The sequence below is a fragment of the Somniosus microcephalus genome, chromosome 32 (genome assembly GCF_052327205.1).
Source record: "Somniosus microcephalus isolate GS21.2 chromosome 32, FLI_Smic_1.0, whole genome shotgun sequence".
Classification (NCBI taxonomy): domain Eukaryota; kingdom Metazoa; phylum Chordata; class Chondrichthyes; order Squaliformes; family Somniosidae; genus Somniosus; species Somniosus microcephalus.
Genome location: NC_141018.1, coordinates 32,319,178 through 32,346,820, shown reverse-complemented (window position 1 = coordinate 32,346,820; position 27,643 = coordinate 32,319,178). Strand labels below are relative to the sequence as shown.

Genomic DNA, 27,643 nt, shown 5'->3' with positions numbered 1-27,643 from the left:
CCACTATCACAGAACCATCTCCTGAATCTAACAGAATTAGACACACGAAATAGGAGCAGGATCAGGCTACACGGCCCCTGGGCCCGCTCCGCTACCCACAGGGCCATGACCGATCCGAACCTAGACTCGTGTCCAAATTCCTGCCCGCTTCCCGTAACCCTTAATTCCCTTTACTTCTAGGAAACTGTCTATTTCTGTTTTAAATTTATGTAATGATATAGCTTCTACAGCTTTTTGGGGCAGCATATTCCATGGACCTGCCACCCTCTGAGTGAAGTAGTTCCTCCTCATCTCAGTTTTGAAAGAGCAGCCCCTTATTCTAAGACTATGCCCCCTAGTTCTAGTTTCACCCATCATCGGGAACATCCTCCCCGCATCCACCCGATCCAACCCCTTCACAATCTTATATGTTTCAATAAAATCGCCTCTCATTCTTCTGAACTCCAATGAGTAGAGTCCCAATCTACTCAACCTCTCCTCATATGTCCATCCCCTCATCCCCGGGATTAACCGAGTGAACCTTCTTTGTACTGACTCGAGAGCAAGTATGTCCTTTCTTAAGTATGGACACCAAAACTGTATGCAGTATTCCAGGTGCGGCCTCACCAATACCTTGTACAACTGAAGCAATACCTCCCTATTTTTATATTCTATCCCCCTAGCAATGAAAGCCAACATTCCATTGGCCTTCTTAATCACTTGCTGCACCTGCATACTAACCTTTTGAGTTTCGTGCACCAGGACCCCCAGATCCCTTTGTACTTCAGTACTTTCCAGTTTCTTGCCATTAAGATAACTTGCTCTACGATTTTTCCTGCCAAAGTGCATAACCTCACACTTTCCAGTATTGTATTCCATCTGCCAAATCTCTGCCCACTTACTTAGCCTGTCGATGTCCCCTTGCAGCTTTTTTATGTCCTCCTCACTCACTACTTTCCCTCCCATCTTAGTATCATCTGCAAACTTTGATATGTTACACTCGGTCCCCTCCTCCAAATCGTTAATATAGATTGTAAAGAGTTGGGGACCCAGCACTGACCCCTGCGGAACACCACTAGTTACTGATTGCCAGTCTGAGAATGAACCATTTATCCCAACTCTCTGCCTTCTGTTAGATAGCCAATCCTCTATCCATGCCAGAATATTACCCCCAATCCCGTGATTTTTTATCATAAGCAATAATCTTTTGTGTGGCACCTTGTCCAATGCCTTTTGGAAGTCTAAATACACTACGTCCACTGGTTCCCCTTTATCCACCCTATATGTTACTTCCTCAAAGAACTCCAGCAAATTTGTCAAACATGACTTCCCCTTCATAAAACCATGCTGACTTTGTCCTATTAAATTATGATTATCCAAATGTCCTGTTACTGTCTCCTTAATAATGGACTCCAAAATTTTACCTACCACAGCTGTTCGGCTAACCGGTCTATAGTTTCCAGCCTTCTGTCTACTGCCCTTTTTAAATAAGGGTGTTACATTAGCAGTTTTCCAGTCTGCCGGGACCTTTGCTGAGTCCAGGGAGTTTTGGAAAATTATTACCAATGCATCCACAATCCCTACCGCCACTTCCCTCAAGACCCTAGGATGTAAGCCATCAGGTCCAGGTGATTTATCCGCCTTGAGTCCCATTATTTTACCGAGTACCACTTCCTTAGTGATTTTGATCGTGTTTAGCTCCTCCCCCCCCTTTAGCCCCCTGTTTGTCCAGTGTTGGGATATTCTTAGTGTCTTCTACTGTAAAGACTGATGTAAAATATTCATTGTGTTTTTGCCATCTCCATATTTCCCACCATTAATTTCCCGGTCTCATCCTCTAAGGGACCAACATTTACTTTAGCCACCCTTTTTCTTTTTATATAACTATAAAAACTCTTACTATCTGTTTTTATATTTTTTGCTAATTTACTTTCATAATCTATCTTCCCTTTCTTAATCAATCTTTTTGTTATTTTTGCTGTCTTTTAAAGTTTTCCCAATCCTCTATCCTCCCACTAGATTTGGCTACCTTATATGCCCTTGTTTTTAGTCGAATACTATCCTTAATTTCTTTACTTAGCCACGGATGGCTGTCTTTTCTTTTACACCCTTTTCTTCTCAGTGGAATATATATTTTTTGGAAGTTGTAAAATAACTCCTTGAATGTACACCACTGATCATGTATCGTCTTACCCTTTAATCTATTTTCCCAATCCACTCTACTCAATTCCGCTCTCATACCTTCATAGTCTCCTTGATTCAAGCTTAGCACGCTTGTTTGAAATCCAACCTTCTCACCCTCTAATTGAATATGGTATTCAACCATGTTATGGTCACTCATTCCAAGGGGATCCTTTACTAGGACATTTTTAATTAATCCCATCTCGTTACACAGGACCAGATCTAAGGTTGCTTGCCCCCTGGTCGGTTCAGTTACATACTGCTCAAGAAACCCATCCCTAATACCCTCAATGAACTCATCCTCAAGGCAGCCCTGCCCAATTTGATTTGTCCAATTAATATGATAGTTGAAATCCCCCATAATTATAGATGTTCCCTTATTACAAGCCTCAACTATTTCCTGATTGATACTCCATCCAACAGAGTTGCCACTGTTCGGAGGCCTATAGACTACGCCCACTAGTGTTTTTTTCCCCTTATTATTCCTTACCTCCACCCAAACTGTTTCATTATCCTGATCTTTTGACCCAATATCATTTCTCTGTATTACAGTGATTCCTTCCTTTATTAACATAGCCACCCCACCTCCCCTTCCTTCCTGCCTGTCCTTCCTGATCGTTAAATAACCTGGTATGTTTAATTCCCAGGCATTGTCAACCTGCAGCCATGTTTCTGTAATGGCCACAAGATCATACCCATATGTAGTTATTTGTGCCATTAACTCATCTATTTTGTTACGAATGCTACGTGCATTCAGATAGAGAATTTTCAAATGTTTTGTGACACTTAGTTCCTGCTTTTGCCCTTTTTATTACTTTACCTTTTACTCCATACCTTCTGCCCCTTCCTGACACGCTCTGGTTTTTAATTTCCCCACTGCTACCTAAGTCTATTACCTTCTCTGTTGTCATTTTTATTATTTGCTCTCTAGGAACCTCCCCCCCACTAGTTAGTTTAAAGCCCTCTCTACAGCCCTAGTTATATGATCCGCCAGGACTCTAGTCCCAGCACTGGCCAAGTGAAGCCCGTCCCAACGGAACAGCTTCCTCCTGCCCCAGTACTGGTGCCAGTGTCCCAGGAAGCAAAACCCATTTCTCCCACACCAGTCTTTGAGCCACGCATTTAACTCTAATTTTATTTGTCCTAGCCAAATTCGCTCGTGGCTCAGGTAGATTATTACCCTTGTGGTTCTGCTTTTTAATTTGGCCCCTAGCTGCTCAAACTCCCTCAGCAGAACCTCCTTCCTTGTCCTATCTATGTCGTTGGTACCAACATGGACCACGACAACTGGATCCTCCCCCTCCCACTCCAAGTTTCTCTCCAGTCCAGGGGAGATGTCCTTAACCCAGGCACCGGGCAGGCAACACAGCCTTCGGGACTCGCTCTCGGCTGCAAAGAACTCTATCTATCCCCCTAATGATACTATCCCCTACCACTACAACATTTCTTTTAACTCCCCCCCACTTGAATGGCCCCCTGCTCCACGGTGCTGTGGCCAGGTTGCTCATCCTCCCTGCAGTCCCTGCTCCTGTCCCCACAGGGAGTAAGAGCCTTGAACCTGTTGGACAAGTGCAAGGGCTGCGGCTCCTCCAACACTACCTCCTGGATCCCCGTACCTGCCTCACTTCTAGTCACACCATCCTGACCCTGGCCACGGACTACACCTGAATTAAGGGTTAGGTGAGGGTTACGGAACCAAGGTGGGCAGATGGAGCTAAGATACAGATCAGCCGTGATCTAACTGAATGGCGGAGCAGGCTCGAGGGGCTGAACGGCCTCCTCCTGTTCCTGTGTAACAGGCTGCAGGGGCTGAATGGCCTCCTCCTGTTCCTGTGTAACAGGCTCGAGGGGCTGAATGGCCTCCTCCTGTTCCTGTGCAACAGGCTCGAGGGGCTGACTGGCCTCCTCCTGTTCCTGTGTAACAGGCTCGAGGGGCTGAATGGCCTCCTCCTGTTCCTGTGTAACAGGCTCGAGGGGCTGAACGGCCTCCTGCTGTTCCTGTGTAACAGGCCCGAGGGGCTGAATGGCCTCCTCCTGTTCCTATGTCCCCATGTACGGTAACAAAAGAGATCTGAGAATCCCTGGCAAGTGAAGGGATGGTTCTCTTTGAAATATTTGCACCTTCCTGACCCCTCACCACAAAGTACTTCTCCTTAAAGGTTGATTGTTCAATTTTAAATTACACTTTAAAAAAAAATAGAATTTAAATTTGCCATCTAAATTGATTAATCCTTAAGCTACACTCATAAACAGCAGAGTAAATGTTAATGATATTCCACTTGCTCCTAATGAACAGGTCCAAATGCTGATTAGCAGACATGTGCACATAAATAGCAGTTCCACTGATGAACAGTTTGGGAAAACAGTCTGCAATGGGACGGCAGTATAATCTGCATTAATGCAATCAAAGGGATTAAAGGGGGGATATTTTTGGTCCAGAATGAGGCAAGGTGGAGGATCGTATCCATTCTTCAGTCTGTCTGTATCTGCCACGATCAGAGAAGCTAAAAATAAGAACTGCCATAAAAGAAAGACTTGCATTTCTATAGCGCCTTTCACGACCTCCGGGCGTCCCAAAGTGATTTACAGCCAATGAAGTACTTTTTAAAGTGTGGCCACTGTTGTAATGTGGGAAACGCGGCAGCCAATTTGCGCACAGCAAGCTCCCACAAACAGCAATGTGATAATGACCAGATAATGTTTTTTTTAGTGATGTTGGTTGAGGGATAAATATTGGCCCAGGACACCGGGGGAGAACTCCCCCTGCTCTTCTTTGAAATAGTGACATGGCATCCACCTGAGAGAGCAGACGGGGCCTCAGTTTAACGTCTTATCTGAAAGACGGCTCCTCCGACGGTGCAGCACTCCCTCAATACTGCACTGGGAGTATCAGCCTAAATTTTGTGCTTGGAGTGGGACTTGTACCTATAATATTCTCACTCGGAGTGGAGAGTGCTACCCACTGAGCCACAGCTGACGCCAGACAGACCAGGAAGTTCCCGGGTTTGATCCCAGGGCTGCGCTGAATTAGCTGTGCTGGATCACAGTTGATGCACAGATTGTTGGAGTTTCTCTCACTGCCATTGGGCTGGGAAGAGTTAAAAAAAAATGACAGCCAAGGCTGCTTCCTAGCCTGTCATCCCTGCCGGGAAATGTATGTGTGTATGGTCTCCTTATTTAAGGAAGGATATACTTGCATTGGAGGCAGTTCAGAGACGATTCACACGGTTGATTCCTGAGATGAAGAGGTTGTCTTATGAGGAAAGGTTGAGCAGGCTGGGCCTATACTCACTGGAGTTTAGAAGAATGAGAGGTGATCTTATTGAAACATATAAGATACTGAGGGGGCACGACAAGGTAGATGCAGAGAGGATGTTTCCCCTCGTGGGGAAACCTAGAACTCGGGGGCATAGTTTCAGAATAAAGGGTCGCCCTTTTAGAACTGAGATGAGGAGGAATTTCTTCTCTCAGAGGGTCGTAAATCTGTGGAATTCTCTGCCCCAGAGAGCCGTGGAGGCTGGGTCATTAAATACATTTAAGGTGGAGATAGACAGATTTTTGCAAGATAAGGGAGTGAAGGGTTATGGGGAGCGGGCAGGGAAGTGGCTTTGAGCCCAAGATCAGCCATGATCTTATTGAATGGTGGAGCAGGCTCGAGGGGCTGAGTGGCCTATTCCTGCTCCTATTTCTTATGTTCTTGTGTGTGGATTGGGCTTGGCGGTGATGCCTATCGTGGTCAAATAGCCTGCCAACACTCACTGCCGTATGAATAACAGCCACCTGGGCGAGATGTCAACACTCTGGGACCACACACACACCCGCCAGAGTCAGCATCTCTGCTGATTAAAAAATAAGGGTCTACCTCTAACCATTTATCGAGTACTACTTGTAGCTTGCTGATGTTTAGTGCAGGAATCTGATTAAAACAGAGCATAAAATTAAGAACTGTGCGTGTTATTGTCAAATTGATTATCCTGTCTGGAAACACACAACTGTGTGATTTTCCATTGGCAACCTGCCACTTAATTGGAACTGGATTACAGCCACTTCTGCCCAATATATTGTGCTGTCACTGCACTTTCTATATTTGTTTCATTCTGGAACTAGTTCCTAACTTACAGAATGCAACAGTCATGGGCTATTTTTGCAACTGGGCTAATATTAGCATTTTAGCCGGATGGTTAATATTAACCAACTGCAGCCAGGTTTGTGTCTGCTGCCTGGAGCCAAGGAAAGGGTTTCTCTATTTGCTGATTTACCCACTGCTTCTCTCCTGAAAGCGCCTCGATTTTAAAATGTCTCATCCTTGTTTTCAAATCCCTCCACGGCCTCGCCCCTCCCTATCGCTGTCACCTCCTCCAGCCCCTCAACCCCCCCCCCCCCCCCCCAAGAGATCTCTGCGCTCCACCAATTCTGGCCTATTGCGCATCCCTGATTTTAATCGCTCCACCACTGGCGGCCTTGCCTTCAGCTGCCTGGGCCCTAAGCTCTGGAATTCCCTCCCTAAACCTCTCCGCCTCTCTTTCCGCCTTTAAGATGCTCCTTAAAATCTACCTCTTTGACCAAGCTTTTGGTCACCTGCCCTAATTTCCCCTTATGTGGCTCGGTGTCAAATTTTGTTTGCTAACATGGGAAGAAGGCAGGGTCTGAATTTGGACAATCAGCCATGATCTCATTGAATGGTGGAGCAGGCTCGAGGGGCCGAATGGCCTACTCCTGCTCCTATCTTCTATGTTTCTATGATAACGCTCCTGTGAAGCGCCTTGGGACGTTTAAGGCGCTATATAAATACAAGTTGTTTTTGATGACTCAAAGCGTTGACTCCAGTTCTACGGCTGCTCTACAGCACTTCAACCAAAGGGGCTGATCTTCACACTGAACCAGGACAACATGTCGGTCTATTCCATCAGGGGTCATCACAGTTGAACGTGAGCCTGTTCCCACCTTACAGTACACAGGAGGAGGCGGCCATTCAGCCCCTCGAGCCTGTTCCGCCATTCAATGAGATCATGGCTGATCTGTATCTTAACTCCATCTACCCGCCTTGGTTCCATTACCCTTAATACACTTACCTAACAAAAATCTATCGATCTCAGTTTTGACATTTTCAATTGACCCCCCCCCCCCAGCCTCAACACCATTTTGGGGGGGGGGGCGGGGGGAAGAGTTCCAGATTTCCACTGCCCTTTGTGTGAAGAAGTGCTTACTGACATCACCCCTGACATTAGATACATTTCCTTCAGAAAATAACATTTTGGGATACGGTATATGAGTAATTTGAGACAATTCTTTGCTCAAAGGGTTGTGAATCTACCCCAGAGAGCTATGGAAGCTCAGTCGCTGAGTATATTCAAGACAGATCGATAGATTTTTGGACTCTCAGGGAATCGAGGGATATGGGGATCGGGTGGGAAAGTGGAGTTGAGGTAAAAGATCAACCAAGATCTTATTGAATGGCAGAGCAGGCTTGAGGGGCCGAATGGCCTCCTCCTGCTCCTATTTCTTATGTTCTTATGACGTGTGGGGAGTGCAGCGAGCTTGGCGGGGGGGGGGGGGGCGGGACAGGTGACTTTGGACCTCTGGTTCCTAAAGCTCTCCCCCACTGGGGGTTTTCCTCGCCTCGTGTCTGGGTCTGTTGCAGACTCATTGATAGAGATCGATTGCCGCGATTAGTCAACAACTCCCATTATTGTTGCATCGAGCGACTACCGGGATGGGAGAAGGCCAACCAGATGGTCTTGTTTCATCTAGCAATTCCCGTGGCACACAAAGCCTGTGGTCGCGAAAGGCGCTATATAAATGCAAGTTCCTCCTTTTCTTCCTTCCTTGAATGTGACGTAGCAGAGACTCCCGGGTAACAGAGGAAAAAAGCCAATCGGCAATGAAAGCCAACTGACCCATCGGCGTTACGCTGACGTCTCGCACTCACCATCGATGATGCGTCTGACCTTCCAGATGCGCAGGGTGATGATCAGGCTGATGGCGTCCCACGGGCTGCTGGGTCCGTTCGCTACAGTCGAAGCCACCATAGGAGCCAAGGATAGGACGATTACCGCACCGTCAAACACCTGCAACGCACAATCCCAGTGGTGATCACCACATCATCAAAACATCTGCAGCAGGCTAGAAGACACAAAAAAAAGGAAGCGATATCGCAGCAGGAGGGAATCAGTTCTGCTGATCGCGTTGTGTCCTCAGATTGCCCCCTGAAAAGGTTTGGCGTTCCCAGGCTTATTAACTCGCGGTCCCTTATCTAAAAACCTTACATTGACGAGGAGCTCCCTTCTGTTGGACAATGGCTCCACATTCTCACCACTCTCTGGGGAAAGAAGTTTCTTCTGAATTCCCTATTGGATTTCTTGGTGACTATCTTATATTGATGGCCTCTAGTTTTGCTCTTCCCCACAAGTGGAAACATTCTCTCTGTATCCACTCTATCATAATTTTTCATAATTTTAAAGACCTCTATTAGGTCACCCCTCAGCCTTCTCTTTTCAAAAGAAAGGAGACCCAGCCTGTTCATTCTTTCCTGATAGGTGTAACCTCGCATTTCTGGTATCATCCTTGTAAATCTTCTCTGCACCCTCTCCAGTGCCTCTATATCCCTTTTATAATATGGCGACCAGAACTGCACGCAGTACTCCAAGTGTGGTCTAACCAAGGTTCGATACAGGTTTAGCATAACTTCCCTACTTTTCAATTCTATCCCTCTAGAAATAAACCCTAGAGCTTGGTTTGCTTTTCTTCACACCTCTTGTGGTGCTGTAGTTGGGGAACGTGGCTAGTTCACTGAGTGGGGAAACTCCATGGAGCCAGAGGAGAAAAAAGCCTTTTGAAAACATTTTTCCCTCAATTCACAAAATGTACCAAGTCTCAGTGTTGCATTTTGCTGAAGTTTCTGTAATCACATTTTTCGTTTTTTTGTTTCTTTTTACAGGGCATTCAAGTCAGTTTATTTTACATCCCACCCTTCATCCATCTTGTCCTGACACCTGGAATCTAGTTGGTCTAGTAACAGTCAATGACCACAACCAAATGTGCAGTCCTGACTGATCCAGAAAACATTCGAACATTTCTGAGCAAGAGTGTGTTATACACCGGGGAATTGAGAACAGGGGCAGATGGTTGAGGGTCAAGACTGAAGGAAGGATCAGAACTTCAAATCACACCATGGAACGATGGAAAATCTGTGACTTGGCCATTGGTTGCCCAGGACAATATTCTGAAGTCTTCCTGACACGTATTTGACAGAAAGAAGACTGAGGGGTGACCTAATAGAGGTCTTTAAAATCATGAAAAATTTTGATAGAGTGGATACAGAGTGGGGAAGAGCATAACTAGAGGCCAGCAACCTAAGGGTTAAAGTGCAATGAGACAACTGTCCTTACATCTATCAATGGCAGTATCCAACTGTGATGCCTCTTCATGACCTTCCATTGTCTAGCTGCTCCTCAACGTCCCACGTGATACCACACTTTAGGAAAGATGTCATGTTCCTGGAGAGGTTACCAGAGGAGATTTACTGGAATGGTACCAGGGATGAGGGAATTCAGTTATGTGGAGAGACTAGAGAAGCTGGGATTGTTCTCCTTAGAGCAAGGAAGGTTAAGGGGAGATTTGATAGAATTATGAAAGGGTTTCATAAAGTCAATAGGGAGAAACTGTTTCCACTGGCAGGAGGGTCGTTAACCAGAGGACACAGATTTAAGATAATTGGCAAAAGAACCAGGGAGGAGATGAGGAGAAATTATTTTACACAGTGAGTTGTTGTGATCTGGAACGCGCTGCCTGAAAGGGCGGTGAAAGCAGATTCAATGGTAACTTTCAAAAGGGAATTGGACATATAGTTAATAAAGGAAAAAATTTGCAGGGCTGTGGGGAAAGAGCAGGGGTGGAGTGGGACCAATTGGAGAGCTCTTTCAAAGAGCCGGCACAGGCACGATAGGCCGAATGGCCTCCCTCTGCATTGTTTGATTCTATGACTACTGCCAAACCAAGAAAATGGCCCATTCAAAGAAACCAGGGATAAGTGAGGCCATCTCGATGAAAGGCTCCTGTCCGATTTGAGTTCTACCAAAATAGCCTAAGACGTGCAGATACCAGAAACAATATTCCAAGGTGCCTGTCTCACAGCTTCTCCCCCTGTCTGCCCCAGCCTGGTGTGTTCTCCCTGTGACCAGTCCCACCAGTCTGCACCGACTCCCCTACTAATAACATTCACTCGTCTAAGTTGAGGCCAACTTATTAAATACATTCAAGAAGGAGTTGGATATATTTCTTAAGGCTAAAGGGATCAAGGGATATGGGGAGAAAGCAGGGACAGGGTACTGAATTTGGATGATCAGCCATGATCTCATTAAATGGCGGAGCAGGCTCGAGGGGCCGAATGGCCTAGTCCTGCTCCTATCTTCTATGTTTCTATGTTTCCTTACTCTACACTTAACTGACTGAGAGCCTAAGCGTAGAAATTACTGTTGGATTAATTTATTGCGGGTAGAATATTCCCCTTCCTATATTTCAACGCAGTTTATTTAAAATGGGTTAATGCCTCCATTTAAATCAGACGGAGCGCTAGACGAACAGAGGAAACACTTTTCCACTAATATGAATGCTAGACCCTGACCAGACAACTCCCGCACAAAACCTTTCCGAGTCTGACTGACCTACTCCTGCATCTCCAGCATTTCCTCCTTTTTAAGATCAGATTTCTGGCCTTTCCATTTTTTTTTTCTTTTCCATTATTATTGAGATAAAGCTGTTGTGCTCAGCTTGTTACTGGTGGGACGTGTCTGGGCAGAGCAAGGCTGAACAGGGGAAAACAGACCCACTCAGCTTCGCGTCATGCGGTCCATAATTATTCCCGTGCAAGCTGAGTTCAACAGGCGAGTCTCACTTAACTACAAATCGAAACTCCGGACTTACTGTTAATGAGCCGAATGCAATTTACTGCTGCGGCAGGGCTGATTAGCATAGCCTGCTTCATGTTCAATGGTTTCTTACTGATTTATTTTGATAACAGACACCACACTGGGTTAGCGTGCCGTCCATTTACGATTTGGGATGGGGTTTGACTAAAACCCAGACTGATGGAGAGTCTCTACCAGTGTGTGTGTGTGGCACATTTTGCTTACTCCCAATCACCGTCCCTTCCCCCCCTGCACGTCTCCATGGTATCCTCCCCTGTTAGAATTCAATAGCAAGCCAGCAGACTGGCGTCTCCATGGAAACACTCGATTGGCTGCTCGGCCCAATGGAGATGTATCTCATGCTCCTTTTCCAATGGAGGTGGTTCCATAGAAAACATAGAAAAATAGGAGCAGGAGTCGGCCCTTCAAGCCTGCTCCGCCATTCAATGTGATCATGGCTGATCCTCTATCTCAATACCATATTCCCTCTCTCTCCCCATACCCCTTGATGCCTTTTGTGTTCCATGATTGGGTCGGTTCCTAGTTGTTGCCAAACCCTCCCCCGTTGGCGCCGCACTAATGAGGCGTTAAAAGCCGCAGCACGCACGCACGCACGCAAAGCCCGCACGAGTGCAGTCTGCGCAGAGACACATCTACAGCTTTATCGATCTGCCCGGGAGCTTCTTCAATCTTGGGTCAGCTCTGCTGTAGTCAAACCCCAGATGGGTGGGCTGGCGGACAGGTACCACCGGTGAGGGCTCCAACAGAGGTTCATCAAGCCTGTCACGCTGGCCAGAGCATCATGGTGAGCGGGAATTTAAAAAGTCAATGAGAAAGCAATAGAGCAGGATAGAGATGGGAAAATAATAAACAGTGTGTGACAGGAAGGGACAAAATGTTTCAAAATAAGAGCGCAAGAGAAAATGGGGCCAAAACAAGGACAAATGGTAAAAAGACAAAGTTAATAGCTCTATATCTGAATGCACGCAGCATTCGTAACAAGATAGATGAGTTGACGGCACAAATAGTTACAAATGGGTATGATCTGATCGCCATTACAGAGACATGGTTGCAAGGTGATCAGGGTTGGGAACTGAATATTCCAGGTTATTTGACAATTCAGAAGGATAGACAGAAAGGAAAGGGAGGTGGGGAGGGGGCTTTGTTGGTAAAGGATGGGATCAGTGCACTGGTGAGAAGTGATATTGGCTCAGGAGATCAAGATGTAGAATCGGTTTGGGTGGAGATAAAAATTAATAAAGGGAAAAAGTCTCTGGTGGGCGTAGTCTACAGGCCCCCGAACAGTAGCAATACTGTTGGACAGAGTATAAATCAACAAATAATGGAGGCCTGTAAAAAAGGTACAGTAATAATCATGGGTGATTTTAATCTCCATATTGATTGGACAAATCAAATTGGCCATGGTAGCCTTCAGGAGGAGTTCATAGAGTGCATCCGGGATGGTTTCCTAGAACAGTATGTAATGGAACCGACCAGGGAGCAGGCTATCTTGGATCTGGTACTATGTAATGAGACAGAATTAATAAATGATCTCATAGTAAAGGATCCTCTAGGAAAGAGTGATCATAGCATGGTTGAATTTCAAATTCAGTTGGAGGGTGAGAAAGTTGTATCTCAAACTAGTGTCCTGATCTTAAACAAAGGCAATTACAGTGGCATGAGGGCAGAACTGGCTAAAGTGGACTGGAAAAACAAATTAAAGGGTAAGACAGTTGAAATGCAGTGGCGGACATTTAAGGAGATATTTCATAACTCTCAACAAAAATATATTCCAGTGAGAAAGAGAGATTTTAAGAGAAGGGAGCACCATCCGTGGCTAACTAAGGAAGTAAAGGATGGTATCAAATTGAAAATGAAGGCATACAATGTTGCCAAGATTGGTGGGAGACCAGAGGATTGGGGAATTTTTAAAAACCAGCAAAGGATGACTAAAAAAATAATAAAGAGAGAGAAGATGAATTATGAGAGTAAACTGGCAAGAAACATTAAAACAGATAGTAAGAGCTTCTACAGGTATATAAAAAGGAAGAGGGTAGCTAAAGTAAACGTTGGTCCCTTAGCAGATGAGCCTGGGGAATTAATAATGGGCAACGGGGAAATGGCAGAGACTCTGAACAAATATTTTGTATCTGTCTTCACGGCAGAAGACACTAACAACATCCCAATAATGGATAATCAAGGGGCCACAGGGAGGGGGGAACTAAAGACAATCACTATCACTAAGGAAATAGTACTTGATAAAATAATGGGACTAAAAGATGACAAGTCCCCTGGACCAGATGGCCTACATCCCAGGGTCTTAAAAGAAGTGACTGCAGAGATAGTGGATGCATTGGTTGCAATATACCAAAATTCCCTGGACTCTGGAGAGGTCCCAGCGGATTGGAAAACCACAAATGTAACACCCCTATTTAAGAAAGGAGGGAGACAGAAAGCAGGAAACTATAGACCAGTTAGCCTGACAACTGTCGTTGAGAAAATGCTGGAGTCCTTCATTAAGGAAGCAGTAGCAGGGCATTTGGAAATTCATAATGCAGTCAAGCAGAGTCAGCATGGTTTTATGAAAGGGAAATCATGTTTAACAAATTTGCTGGAGTTCTTTGAGGATGTAACGAGCAGGGTGGACAAAGGTGGACCAGTGGATGTTGTGTATTTGGATTTCCAGAAGGCATTCGATAAGGTGCCACATAAAAGGTTACTGCATAAGATAAGAGCTCACGGAGTTGGGGGTAATATATTAGGATGGATAGAGAATTGGCTAACTAACAGAAAGCAGAGTCGGGATAAATGGGTCATTTTCTGGTTGGCAAAAGGTAACTAGTGGGGTGCCACAGGGATCGGTGCTGGGGCCTCAACTATTTACAATCTACATTAATTACTTGAATGAAGGGACTGAGTGTAATGTAGCCAAGTTTGCGGATGATACAAAGATGGGTGGGAAAGCAAGTTGTGCAGAGGACTCAAAGAACCTGCAAAGGGATATAGACAGGCTAAGTGAGTGGGCAAACATTTGGCAGATGGAGTATAATGTGGGAAAGTGTGAGGTTATCCACTTTGGCAGGAAAAATAAAAAAGTAAATTATTATTTAAATGGAGAGAGATTACAAAATGCTACAGTTCAGAGGACCTGGGGGTCCTTGTGCATGAAACACAAAAAGTTAGCATGCAGGTACAGCAAGTAATCAAAAAGGCAAATGGAATGTTGGCCTTTATTTCAAGGGGGTTGGAGTATAAAAGCAGGGAAGTCCTGCTACAGCTGTACAGGGTATTGGTGAGACCACACCTTGAGTACTGCGTACAGTTTTGGTCTCCTTATTTAAGGAAGGATATACTTGCATTGGAGGCAGTTCAGAGACGATTCACTAGGTTAATTCCAGAGATGAGGGGGTTGACTTATGAAGAAAGGTTGAGCAGGCTGGGCCTATACTCATTGGAATTTAGAAGAATGAGAGGTGATCTTATTGAAACATATAAGATACTGAGGGGGCTCGACAAGGTAGATGCAGAGAGGATGTTTCCCCTCGTGGGGAAATCTAGAATGTGGGGGCATAGTTTTAGAATAAAGGGTCGCCCTTTTAGAACTGAGATGAGGAGGAATTTCTTCTCTCAGAGGATCGTAAATCTGTGGAATTCTCTGCCCCAGAGTGTCGTGGAGGCTGGGTCATTAAATCAATTTAAGGTGGAGATAGACAGATTTTTGCAAGATAAGGGAGTGAAGGGTTATGGGGAGCGGGCGGGGAAGTGGCTTTGAGCCCAAGATCAGCCATGATCTTATTGAATGGCGGAGCAGGCTCGAGGGGCCAAGTGGCCTATTCCTGCTCCTATTTCTTATGTTCTTATGACTAGACCCTTCTTCCCTCCGTACCCCTGCCTCCCTCCCCACACCCCAATCCCCTGCAGCCATGTAATCTCCCGGGAGTGGCAAAAAAAAACCAGAGAAAAATCTAGGGCCAATAAGGGGGAAAAAATACTCAGGAAAACCACTCCGACCCCCTCAGTTCAATCGTAACCAGTCCAGGAGATCACACGGACCAAGTGTTATCGGTAAAGACACTTACCCTCTATATGATGTGATCTCCGCCCCAGTCAAGAGCCGGTCCATCTCCCTCTTGAAGGCAAAAGGGTGAGGGGGTTGGAGAGTAGGGGGGAAAGAAGAGTTGGAGTGAGGGGGTTTGGAGAGTGGGGGTGAAAGAGGAGTTGGGGTGAGAGGGGTTGGAGAGTAGGCGTGAAAGAAGAGTTTGAGTGAGGGGGTTGGAGAGTAGGGGTGAAAGAGGAGTTGGGGTGAGGGGGTTGGAGAGTAGGGGTGAAAGAGGAGTTGGGGTGGGGGGTTGGAGAGTAGGGGTGAAAGAGGAGTTGGGGTGAGGGGGGTTGGAGAGTTGGGGTGAAAGAGGAGTTGGGGTGAGGGGGTTGGAGAGTAGGGGTGAAAGAGGAGTTGGGGTGAGGGGGGTTGGAGAGTTGGGGTGAAAGAGGAGTTGGGGTGAGGGGGTTGGAGAGTAGGGGTGAAAGAGGAGTTGGGGTGGGGGGTTGGAGAGTAGGGGTGAAAGAGGAGTTGGGGTGAGGGGGTTGGAGAGTAGGGGTGAAAGAGGAGTTGGGGTGAAAGAGGAGTTGGGGTGAGGGGGGTTGGAGAGTAGGGGTGAAAGAGGAGTTGGGGTGAGGGGGTTGGAGAGTAGGGGTGAAAGAGGAGTTGGAGTGAGGGGGTTTGGAGAATAGGGTGAAAGAGGAGTTGGGGTGAGGGGGGTTGGAGAGTAGGGGTGAAAGAGGAGTTGGGGTGAGGGGGGTTGGAGAGTAGGGGTGAAAGAGGAGTTGGGGTGAGGGGGGTTGGAGAGTAGGGGTGAAAGAGGAGTTGGGGTGAGGGGGGTTGGAGAGAAGGGGTGAAAGAGGAGTTGGGGTGAGGGGGTTGGAGAGTAGGGGTGAAAGAGGAGTTGGGGTGAGGGGGGTTGGAGAGTAGGGGCGAAAGAGGAAATGGGGTGAGGGGGTTGGAGAGTAGGGGTGAAAGAGTTGGAGTGAGGGGGTTTGGAGAGTGGGGGTGAAAGAGGAGTTGGGGTGAGGGGGGTTGGAGAGAAGGGGTGAAAGAGGAGTTGGGGTGAGGGGGGTTGGAGAGTAGGGGTGAAAGAGGAGTTGGGGTGAGGGGGTTGGAGAATAGGGGTGAAAGAGGAGTTGGGGTGAGGGGGTTGGAGAATAGGGGTGAAAGAGGAGTTGGGGTGAGGGGGGTTGGAGAGTAGGGGTGAAAGAGGAGTTGAGGTGAGGGGGGTTGGAGAGTAGGGGTGAAAGAGGAGTTGGGGTGAGGGAGCTTGGAGAGTAGGGGTGAAAGAGGAAATGGGGTGAGGGGGTTGGAGAGTACGGGTGAAAGAGGAGTTGGGGTGAGGAGGATTGGAGAGTAGGGGTGAAAGAGGAAATGGGGTGAGGGGGTTGGAGAGTAGGGGTGAAAGAGGAGTTGGAGTGAGGTGGTTTGGAGAGTGGGGGTGAAAGAGGAGTTGGGGTGAGGGGGGTTGGAGAGTAGGGGTGAAAGAGGAGTTGGGGTGAGGGGGTTGGAGAGTAGGGGTGAAAGAGGAGTTGGGGTGAGGGGGTTGGAGAGTAGGGGTGAAAGAGGAGTTGGGGTGAGGAGGGTTGGAGAGTAGGGGTGAAAGAGGAGTTGGGGTGAGGGGGTTGGAGAGTAGGGGTGAAAGAGGAGTTGGGGTGAGGGGGTTGGAGAGTAGGGGTGAAAGAGGAGTTGGGGTGAGGGGAGTTGGAAAGTAGGGGTGAAAGGAGTTGGGGTGAGGGGGGTTGGAGAGTAGGGGTGAAAGAGGAGTTGGAGTGAGGGGGTTTGGAGAATAGGGGTGAAAGAGGAGTTGGGGTGAGGGGGGTTGGAGAGTAGGGGTGAAACAGGAGTTGGGGTGAGGGGAGTTGGAGAGTAGGGTTGAAAGGGGAGTTGTCACCACAGGCACTGGAGGCACATCCAGCCAAACCCACACTTATGGAAGTTTTTTTTATAGGTGAGTATCACGGGATATGGAGCAAAAGGCGTGTCAATGGAGTTGAGGTTCAGATAAGCCATAATCTACTTGAATGGTGGACTGGGGCGGGGCGGGTGGGGGAGGCTGCTGAATGGCCTACCCCTGTTCCTATTCTTTGGTGCCTCTGATGGCATTAGTGTTGGGATATTGACAACATCAAATTGCTTCTGACACTGTACTTGGCAATGGAGGTAGTCCTGTTGTGCAAAGAGGCTATGAGTGCTGCGGCAAAGCCCTCTCCTTGCCCACTCGTGAACTGCTTTCCCTCCTCACAGATGACACCAGTCTCTGGGGAAGCGGGGGATAAGAACGTCGATCAAGATTAACGTTTGGACTCGATCTAGTCGTGAGGTTCACCGCCCTGGACACAGCTACAGGCCCTGGTCACTAGGAAATATCTCCAGACAATGGAACAACTCTCACTGAGGTAAACGCACAGCTCACCTCTACTTTGTTCTCGATGTAGTCCCATATGCCAAGTACCACGATCCTGAAGACAGTCTGATAGAGAGAGAACACAACAGAGACTTAGCCCTTCAACTATTCTGTGATGGATACCTGCGCTGTGTGTCTATCAGATTACAAGCTGGAGCTCTCCAATATTGAGCAGTTCCCTTGACACACATAGATTAAAGTCCTGACATTTCCCCAGTATGTTTAAATACAACTTTTAACGGCAAAAGAAAAGAAACAATCCTGCTACGTTGCCCTGAAATGGAATGCTACCCAATGGAGATGTCATTCAGTGTCAGACGGTTACTATGGAGATCAACTAATGTTGACTTTAGAGCATTTCCCAGGTCAGGGTTTAGTACGAGTTAACTGCAGAGTAGACCTTCCTGTACTGTGGCCCAATGTGCCCTAACCTCCTGCCCAAGTGTGGCATTTCCATTCTGAGCCAGCAGTCCAAGTGAGGTTGCTAAGTTATCCCAAAGTTTGTTCAACTTTGGGCCATGGGCTGAGGCCCATTAGAAACCATGCAGAAAATGTGCCAACTAACTTCACTGGGACTGGCAATTTTCCGCACAGTGACTCCTGCTCTCGGCTCAGGCCATCTGGGAAGTTCATTCCCTGAAAGAGGGAGGGAAACCAATTAGTCTCCTTAGCTGATCTTACACGTCTACAATGTAGGCGAAGGAAATTGTGTGTTGTTTATTGCAAGGGCATTTCTTCATCTTCTCCCTGTTTGATGGGCTCTCCTGTGGGTTGAATTTATTAAACCAAACAGGTTAACATTTTTGTTAAAATAGCAAGGAGATTTTACATGAAATTCACTGTGAAATCGCACCCGGCAATGTTAGTAATGTGTGAATGTGCTTGTTACTAATGTCACACAGCCCAATTTTAACCTCTTGATCTCCCCATGCCACACCCCAGAGATGATCAGATTGTCCCCCAAGCCTCTGTCACTACTGCTCTGTAACTGGCTGACAGCAGGACGCGTGTGACAGGACGCGTGCGTGACAGGACGCGTGCGTGACGGGACGCGTGCGTGACAGGACGCGTGCGCGACAAGACGCGTGCGCGACAGGACGCGTGCGCGACAGGACGCGTGCGTGACAGGACGCGTGTGACAGGACGCGTGTGACAGGACGCGTGTGTGACAGGACGCGTGTGTGACAGGACGTAGTGCGTGACAGGACGTAGTGCGTGACAGGACGCGTGCGTGACAGGGCGCGTGCGTGACAGGGCGCGTGCGTGACAGGACGCGTGCGTGACAGGACGCGTGCGTGACAGGACGTAGTGCGTGACAGGACGCGTGCGTGACAGGACGTAGTGCGTGACAGGACGCGTGCGTGACAGGACGTAGTGCGTGACAGGACGCGTGCGTGACAGGACATAGTGCGTGACAGGACGTGTGCGTGACAGGACGTGTGCGTGACAGGACGTGTGCGTGACAGGACGTGTGCGTGACAGGACGTGTGCGTGACAGGACGTGCGTGACAGGACGTGTGTGACAGGACATGTGTGTGGCAGTCACTCAGTCAATGATGCTCCAAATGCGCTTGGCCTCCCAATATCGCCGAATCACCGTTGTAAAAATGCCGGTGATATATATTTATCCTGGGCAAGGGATCAGGCGCACAAGTCTTATAATGTCAGATTGTTACAGATAATCAGTCGAGCCCACGCACCCAGCAGATGCCACAAGTAATTTAGAATTGGGAAGTATCTCTGGGGAGGGATAACCAAAGTTCTTGGGTGGCATGAATCTAGCTAGTCTGACGGATGAGATTAGGACTTTAATGGGCAACCAAATAAATTGGTTGCAAAAGGTTGAGATGAATAAGAACAAGTTAAAAGAAAAGAAAGACTTGCATTTATAAAGCGCCTTTCACGACCTCAGGACGTCCCAAAGCGCTTTACAGCCAATGAAGTACTTTTGAATTGGCCTGGAGTCTCCAGGAATTAAAGAGCAACAACCGGGAGAAAAATCATAGGGGTATTAAAAATAAAGGTTTTTTTATTTTCTTCGAACGCTTTCGTTTATTAGTTATAAAAATGTTGGAGACGGGGAAACAAGGGCAGTTTGACAGACAGTCAACAGTCTTCCAATCAGATAACGGAGAGTCCGTTCACCTCCACTCGGCTGGGGAAAGCGGTAAAACGCGTGGATAGACTGGGGAAGCTGGGGTTGTTCTCCTCGGAGCAGAGAAGGTTGAGAGGAGATTTGATAGAGGTTGTTGAAAATCACGAGGGGGTCTAGACCGAGTAGATAGAGAGAAACTGTTCCCATTTGGCGGAAGGGTCGAGAACCAGAGGACACAGATTTAAGGCGATTGGCAGAAGAACCAAAGGCGGCATGGGGCAAAACTTTTTTACGCAGCGAGTGGTGAGGATCTGGAATGCGCAGCCTGAGAGGGTGGTGGAGGCAGATTCAATCGTGGCTTTCAAAAGGGAATTGGATAAATAGCTGAAGGAAAAAAAAAATTGCAGGGCTACGGGGAAAGGGCAGGGGAGTGGGACTAGCTGAAGTGCAGAGAGCCGGCACGGGCTCGACGGGCCGAATGGCCTCCTTCTGTGCTGTAACCGTTCTATGATTCTAACACAAGGGGGGACCAATAGCAGGAGTGTGGGGGCGGGGTGGTTGGAGACAGACGGTCATGTGATGAATCCTCCAGGACTAAGTTGGCAACCCCTAACCAGTCCTCGACAGCGCATCCTCAGGCTTACTGTGAGCCGTGCCACAGGAGAGTCACCAGTATAGTAAGTAACGTCGCTGCACCAAAAACACAATAATCGATAGTAACAAGAATCACTTCTTAACAAGCGACCAGGGCTGGCCGTGAACACTTACCTCCGTGAAGAAGACAGAGAGAATGACGAGGCTTATCCAGTGAATGATCCCGGCAAACTGGAATGCACTGGTAACTTCAACAAGAGAGAGAGAGACAAAAAAAAGAGGGTAACTATCAGGAAAGACGTGACAACAGGCTGCAGCTTGTTCTCTGGAAAAGAGAAGGCTGAGGGGTGACCTCACACTGTACTCACACTGAAGTAACTTTGTGTCGATGAGAAGCTCCAGAGTCAGCAGGAGGACCACCAGGACCACGGACGCCACCAGAAAGCAGTTGAGACCAGCGCTGAGGAGGACTACCTGCCAGACCGCCGCCCGCCTCCCGCAGCAGGGCTTCAGCCAGTTCGAGCTAGGGTGGTAGGACAGAGAAGAAGGGGGGGGGGGCAGAGAGTTAGTGGGAAGCCACGGTGACACTAGGCCAGTGCGTTGGAATCCAATCGCAGCTCAACAAACGCATATACAGGAAACTTTTTTTTATCTGGTGGTGCCGGTTTATCAAAAAGTCCGGATTAAAGAGAGTTATAGTTAAAAGGTACGAGTGCTCCGTACACAGCAACAAATCCAGGCTTCCCTGTTGCTTAGCAACAGGTGCAAGAAGCCCGGCCACAGACCAAGCGTCCCTGTTGCTTAGCAACAAGTGCAGGAACCCCCGATTACACAGCCAAGAATCAAGAAACGGCCTCTAATATGAAGAAAAAACTTAACTGAACCTACTCCTGAATTTTGCCGGTTAACCGAGATTTCCGGTTGTTTGGGTGCCAGTAAATCGAGAGTTTCCTGTATTTGGTAGGCAAGACTATGAAGGGTTACTGAAACAAGGCGGGCAAATGGAGTTGAGATACAGATCAGCCATGAAAAGGAAAAGAAAGACTTGCATTTATATAGCACCTTTCACAACCTCAGGACATCCCAAAGCACTTTCCAATGAAGTACTTTTTGAAGTGTAGCCACTGTTGTAATGTAGGAAACACGGCGGACAATTTGCGCACAGCAAGCTTCCACAAACAGCAATGTGATAATAACCAGCTCATCTGTTTTAGTGATGTTGGTTGAGGGATAAATATCGGCCCAGGACACCAGGGATAACTCCCCTGTTCTTCTTCAAAATAGTGCCGCAGGATCTTTTACATCCACCTGAGAGGGCAGATAACCTCTCATCCGAAAGACGGCACCTCCGACAGTGCGGCGCTCCCTCGGCACTGCACTGGGAGTGTCAGCCTGGATTTTTGTGCTCAAGTCTCTGCAGTGGGACTGTGAACCCACAACCTTCTGACTCAGAGGTGAGAGTGCTGCCCACTGAGCCATGACTCATTGGACCTTCAAAAAGGAGGCCGAGCAGTGAAGAGTGATGAAGGATGATCTTGGAGTTGGGCCTTTAAGTTATGAGGAGAACGGAACTTGATTTCGCTGGAGAAAAGCAGAATGAGTTTTCGCAGAATCGTGATCCAAACCTTCAGCTTGCCAAGAGGCACAGATGATGTAGATGCAAGGTATCTCACCTACACTGTGAAATGGAAGACATAGATTTAAAATTAGCACACTTCAAGTGATGAATATATGGACCTGACTCTCAGCCAAAAGAGTTTAGACTGAGACAATTTAACTCCTTCAAAAAGAGCTGGATAATGATCTGGTAGGGGGATAGGGTTGGTGCAGATAGTCAAATACTCTCTGGGTCACTGGTTCCTGTGCTGTTGGCAAGGGATGTTAGCAGGACAGGACTGAGCAGTGTGGCAGGGTAGATGGATTAACATAAAGGCTCCCTCAATGGATTAATTATCCATACAAGAAGGTCCCAGGTTCAACAACGATTGCATTTATATAGCGCCTTTACTTAGTAAAACATTCCAAGGTGTTTCAGAGGAGCGTTATCAACCAAAATTTGACACCGAGTCACATAAGGAGATATTGGCCCAGAAATTCAGGTCTCCATGGGTGAGTACGCACGGGTTACTCACCCGTAAGCCCAATGGAAGTGCCGGTTTCCTGCATGCACTGCGCATGTGTGGGAAACTGGTACTTCCGTTCCCCTGAACGAAGGGGTTCAGAGTTCGATCACGTGCGCAGGAGAGGCAGCACGTGCGCATCGAACTTACGTTTTTTTAGCAGGTTTTCCCGGGAAGGTAAGCCTCCAGAAGTTAGACATGTAAAAAGCAGTCGCAAGGCCTGCTTTTTACAAGGTAAGTGGTGAATTAATTAAAATTAAAACATTTTTTCCACAGGTTTATTATTTGTAAATACTTTAAAGAAAGGTAAGTTTATTTTTAGCCCCGTTAGAAAATAAAATTATTTTTTTCAAAAATTTAAATTATTGTTTAAAATAGTTATTTCATGTAATTTATAGTTTATTATTTTAAAAATGTGATTTAAAAAAAAAATTATTTGAAGTTTTAGTGATGTTTTGGGGCTTATAGTATTTATAGGTTTGACAGGTCTTCCTGTCAAATCTATGAATACAGATTCCCTGCTACCATTGGCTCTCCATGGCCCACGTGATCCCAGGGGACGCATCGAACTAACTGCGCCCCTGAGATATGCAAGCACTGCGCGCCGGCAGTTGGAGGAGGCCCAGGATCGCAATTCCACGGGGGCCCACGGCTCATCGGCCGGCGCAGTAGGTAAGTGCAGGTCGGAGGCTTGCACCCGCGGGAAGCCCCCGACCCGAATTTCTGGGCCATTAGGGTAGATGTCCAAAAGCTTGGTCAAAGAGGTAGGTTTTAAAGGAGGAAGGAGAGGCGGAGAGGTTTAGGGAGGGAATTTTAGATCTTAGGGCCGAGGCAACAGAAGGCACAGCTGCCAATGGTGGGGCGAAGGAAATCTGGGATGTGCAGGAGGGCAGAATTGGAGGAGCGCAGAGATCTCGTTGGGGGGCGTGGGGGGTTGTGGGGCTGGAGGAGATTACAGAGATGGGGAGGGACCGAGGCCTTGGGGGGATTTGAAAAGGATGAGAATTTTAAAATAAAGGCGTTGCTGGACCGTGAGCCAATGTAGGTCAGCGAGCACAGGGGGTGATGGGCGAACGGGACTTGGTGCGAGTTAGGACACGGGCAGCAGAGGTTTGGAAGAGCTCAATTTACACAGGTGGGAGATCGGCCAGGAGTGCGTTGGAATAGTCAAGTCTAAAGGTAACAAAGGCATGGATGAGGGTTTCAGCAGCAGATGAGCTGAGGCAAGGGCGGAGACAGGCAATGTTCCGGAGGTGGTAATAGGCGGTCTTGGTTATTCAGTAATAACAACAGAAAATGCTGGAAATACTCAGCAGGCCAGGCCACATCCGTGGAGAGAGAAACAGAGTTAACGTTTCAGGTCTGGGACCCTTCCAGTGTCTGGTCTGTGCTGTGTTATCTGATCTGAGCCCCTGAGAAAGATGGAAGCACAGACACTGCAGTTGGCTTCTGCGCTCCTGGGCGAGAGAGGGGCTAATCGATCAGGGTTGCCACACCTCATCACAATCCAGTGGCCCCTGCTCAGTGAGATCAAGATCAGGCTTGGCTAGGACACCTCCATTCTTGAATGGCCAGCCCCGGGCACATTACTGCCTGGGCTCACACTTGAAGAATGGTCACCTTGGGGAGGCAATGGAGGGCAACCTTCAGGACAGGAGCAGTGGGGGAGAAAACCGGAAGAAAAAGAAGCGGGCTAAAAAGAAGGAGCAGGCCGTTCAGCTAATTAATGGTTCATGTCCCTATTTAGATCTGATGCTGCAATTGCCATTCCGTTAATTATTAACCCAAAAGGCGAATATTTGAAAGGCGTGACAGATTGGATTTCCTGGCTAACGGCTCATTCAAACACATGCGACAATTAGCACAGAGTGTAAAGCATTCGTAATTACAACCCTGTCGCGCCAGAGTGTGCGCTCCAGTCCAAACCCGTTTACGCTGCAGCGCGACCCTAGAGCAAGAGTGAAGAGAGACAGAATCCTGTTGTGGGTTCAAGTCCCCACTCCAGAGACTTGAACGCAAAAATCTAGGCCGACCCTCCCAGTGCAGTGCTGAGGGAGGTGCTGCACCGTCGGAAGTGCCGTCTTTCAGATGAGACGTCGAAGAGGAGCAGGGGGGAAGTTCTCCCCGGTGTCCTGGGGCCAATACTTATCCCTCAACCAACATCACTAAAACAGATTATCTGGTCATTATCACATTGCTGTTTGTGGGAGCTTGCTGTGCGCAAATTGGCTGCCGCGTTTCCCACATTACAACAACGACTCCACTTCAAAAAGTACTTCATTGGCTGTAAAGCGCTCTGAGACGTCCGGTGGTCGTGAAAGGCGCTATATAAATGCAAGTCTTCCTTTTTCTTTTCAACAAATATTCCAATACTAAAGATGCCTGAGGCTAATAAATCTGCAGCCTTAGAATCGATAGAGAAATGCCAATCAAAGCTACACAAGCAAAGCACCCATCAAAATCATTGCCCCCCCCTCCACCACCCCTCAAGATATTAAATCAAATACTGAAAGAAATCATTGGACAGATTAAGCTAAGGTGCCTGAGCTCTCTGCTGCTGTGAGCCACTCCTGCAGTGGAGGGGAGTGTGTGACTGTTAGCTAACAAGATGCCTCTGAGGCCACTCCTGGGTGCTCCTTCGAGATAAGTGACACCGCACGCTAATTAAATAAGCAGGAAATGCGGCCTCCTCCCCTGGTCCCTGGAGAGGGAATAAGCGGGCAGGGAGCTTTGTATTCTCTCTGTGTGTCTGTGTCTGTTCAGTGCTCGCAAGATGTTCGCTGTCCTGAAGCTCCCTCTCCACTGCCTGCCCCCCCCCCCCACCCCCCGTGTCTTTCAACACAATCCACTCCCTTCAATTCTCTCCCTTTCGCCCGGGGCTGCTTTTATTGTGAGTAAAGATAATCATCTTCCCCTCTTCTCTTCTGTGAACGTCATTTTTTGTTCAATGTACAACAACTAGACACCAAAGCAGGCGCATCTATTTTGTGAAGCGGGACTGTCATTGTTCAGGAGGGGGCTGAAATCAGGCTGTAAAAACTGCGGTGTGGGCCCCACCCAGAGGCCATCATCATCTCCCTTTCGCTAACCTGTAAGGAAAAGTCAATTGCTGTTCTAAACTCCATAAATATTCAGAGCTCTAACAATATTTCCCCAGGTTCAATCTCACAGCCGTGCTTTATATAGAGATACACAGACAGAATAAGTAACTAACGCTGCATAATATAGACTGACTGTGCTGTATGTAGGAGAGCGTGGTGAGGGAGGAACATAAGAACATGAGAAATAGGAGCAGGAGTCGGCCATACGGCCCCTCGAGCCTGCTCCACCATTCAGTAAGATCATGGCTGATCTTCGACCTCAACTCCACCTTCCCGCCCGATCCCTATAACCCTTGATTCCCTTAATATTCAAAAATCTATCGATCTCTGTCTTAAATATACTCAACGACTGCGCCTCCACAGCCCTCTGGGGTAGAGAATTCCAAAGATTCACCTCCCTAAGGTGAATAAATTGCTTGTACTAATGGATCGAGGGAGTATTGATGTTCTACTCTTACCTTCTTTTGGTATCTTTGTATGTAATGTACCGACTGCATTGTACAACAACAACAGCAACAACTTGCATCTATCTAGCGCCTTTAACGTAGTAAAACGTCCCACGGCTCTGCACAGGAGCGATTATCAGACAAAATTTGACACCAAGCCACATAAGGAGATATTAGGACAGGTTGGTCAAAGAGGTAGGTTTTAAAGAGAGGAGGAGAGTGGTTTAGGGAGGGAATTCCAGAGCTTAGGGCCTAATATATAATATACTGACTGAGTTGTACACAATATATGGACTGTGCTATATTTAATATACTGACCATGTTTTATATATACTGACGATGCTTTATACAATATGCTAAGGGGGGAAAATTCAGTATCGCCCCGTTTGGGGCGCCATTTGTGGCCGTGCGCAAAGTTTAGCGCCAACGCTAATTATCGCCTCCGACGGCAAACTTGGCTTTTATCGCCCCTGGAGGTGATTGGAGCGCTAAATCAGGCACTTCACACCTGTCTTAAGGCGCAAAGGCCGAGGAGCGAGGCGCTACCTCAGAGCGCTGGCGAAGCAAGGAAGGGCAAATCAAAATAAACCTGCAAAGTGCTGCTCAGTACCCAAAACTCCTTCACACAGCGTTGAATCTCTCCAGAAGTCTCTCTCTCTCTCTCTCTCTCAGAATGCGTGGTGCAAAAATGTCACCAACAAAAAAAGGCAGGAAGCGGTCGCCTTTAAATAGCGCTCCCCCAGTCCCTTTCTGACTGCAAAACGCTCCCCTCAGCCTGTCATTGCTAGCGGCAGGCGGTAAGGCAGGGGGCGCCACTCAATATCCGGTCTGGGGCGCTACCGGGGCGTTGCGCACTCGACTAACGTCACGATCTGCCGGCGCAGGAGATCGTGGCGGTAGTGTTTAGCGCCGCCGCAAAATGTCTAGTTAATTTCGCGAGCGGCGCAAACATCGTTGCGTCCGGGTGCCAGTTGCTTTGCGCCCCATTAGCGCCCTCTTAAGGCGCTAACGGGAGGTGCAAACAATTGAATTTTTCCCCCTAAGTGTGCTATGTTTCATATGCTGACCATGTTTTATATATATGTGTGTGACTATGCTATATACTGTGTTCTATATAATACACTGAGTTCCTCAGGAACTGACTGAGCAACCTTAGCTATGAATGCTGGGATAGCTGTGGCTCCGTAGCACCAGCTATGCTTCCTCACACTGTCCAGCACCAGGAATGCTGGGATTCACCAGCACAGTACTTACATGTGAAAACAGGATCGTGAGGTGGGAATGCCGGTGATCAAGATCTCAGGTGGAGGAGAGTTGGTCGGCCTCTCCGGGGCACACCAACGTGGGAGTCACCAGACCATCCTAGGCAGAAAGTTCTTTAGCCTTTTAGTAGCCAAGCTGTGGCCTCAGTGAGGTAGCACACTCTCTCGCCTCTGAGTCAGAAGGTTGTGGGTTCTAAGCCCCACTCCAGAGACTTGAGCACAAAAATCTAGGCCGACACTCCCAGTGCAGTGCTGAGGGAGTGCTGCACTGTCGGAGGTGCCGTCTTTCGGATGGGACCTGAAACCGAGGCCCCGTTTGCCCTCTCAGGTGAACGTAAAAGATCCCACGGCCACTCTTTCGAAGAGGAGCAGGGAAGTTCTCCCCGGTGTCCTGGCCAATATTTTTCTCTCAATCAACATCACCCCTGCTATTCTGCTGTAACCATTTACACCTCCGCTTTTGCACTTATACTTGTCTCATTGTCAGCTCCTTTTGCCTCGCACCATCAA

At 47.7% G+C, this 27,643-nt stretch overlaps 1 protein-coding gene across 1 annotated transcript in view; it reads right to left on the bottom strand.

Moving 5' to 3' along the window:
- Positions 1-27,643, bottom strand: part of tmem266 (transmembrane protein 266) — a 148,228-nt gene that overhangs the window by 37,472 nt on the left and 83,113 nt on the right. The window contains exons 4-7 of the mRNA XM_085972319.1: positions 20,573-20,727; positions 20,379-20,452; positions 17,525-17,581; positions 8,090-8,228 (exon numbers count right to left, since the gene is read on the bottom strand). Of these exons, the coding sequence (XP_085828445.1) occupies positions 8,090-8,228; positions 17,525-17,581; positions 20,379-20,452; positions 20,573-20,727 (425 nt within the window). The remainder of the gene's footprint in view (positions 1-8,089; positions 8,229-17,524; positions 17,582-20,378; positions 20,453-20,572; positions 20,728-27,643) is intronic.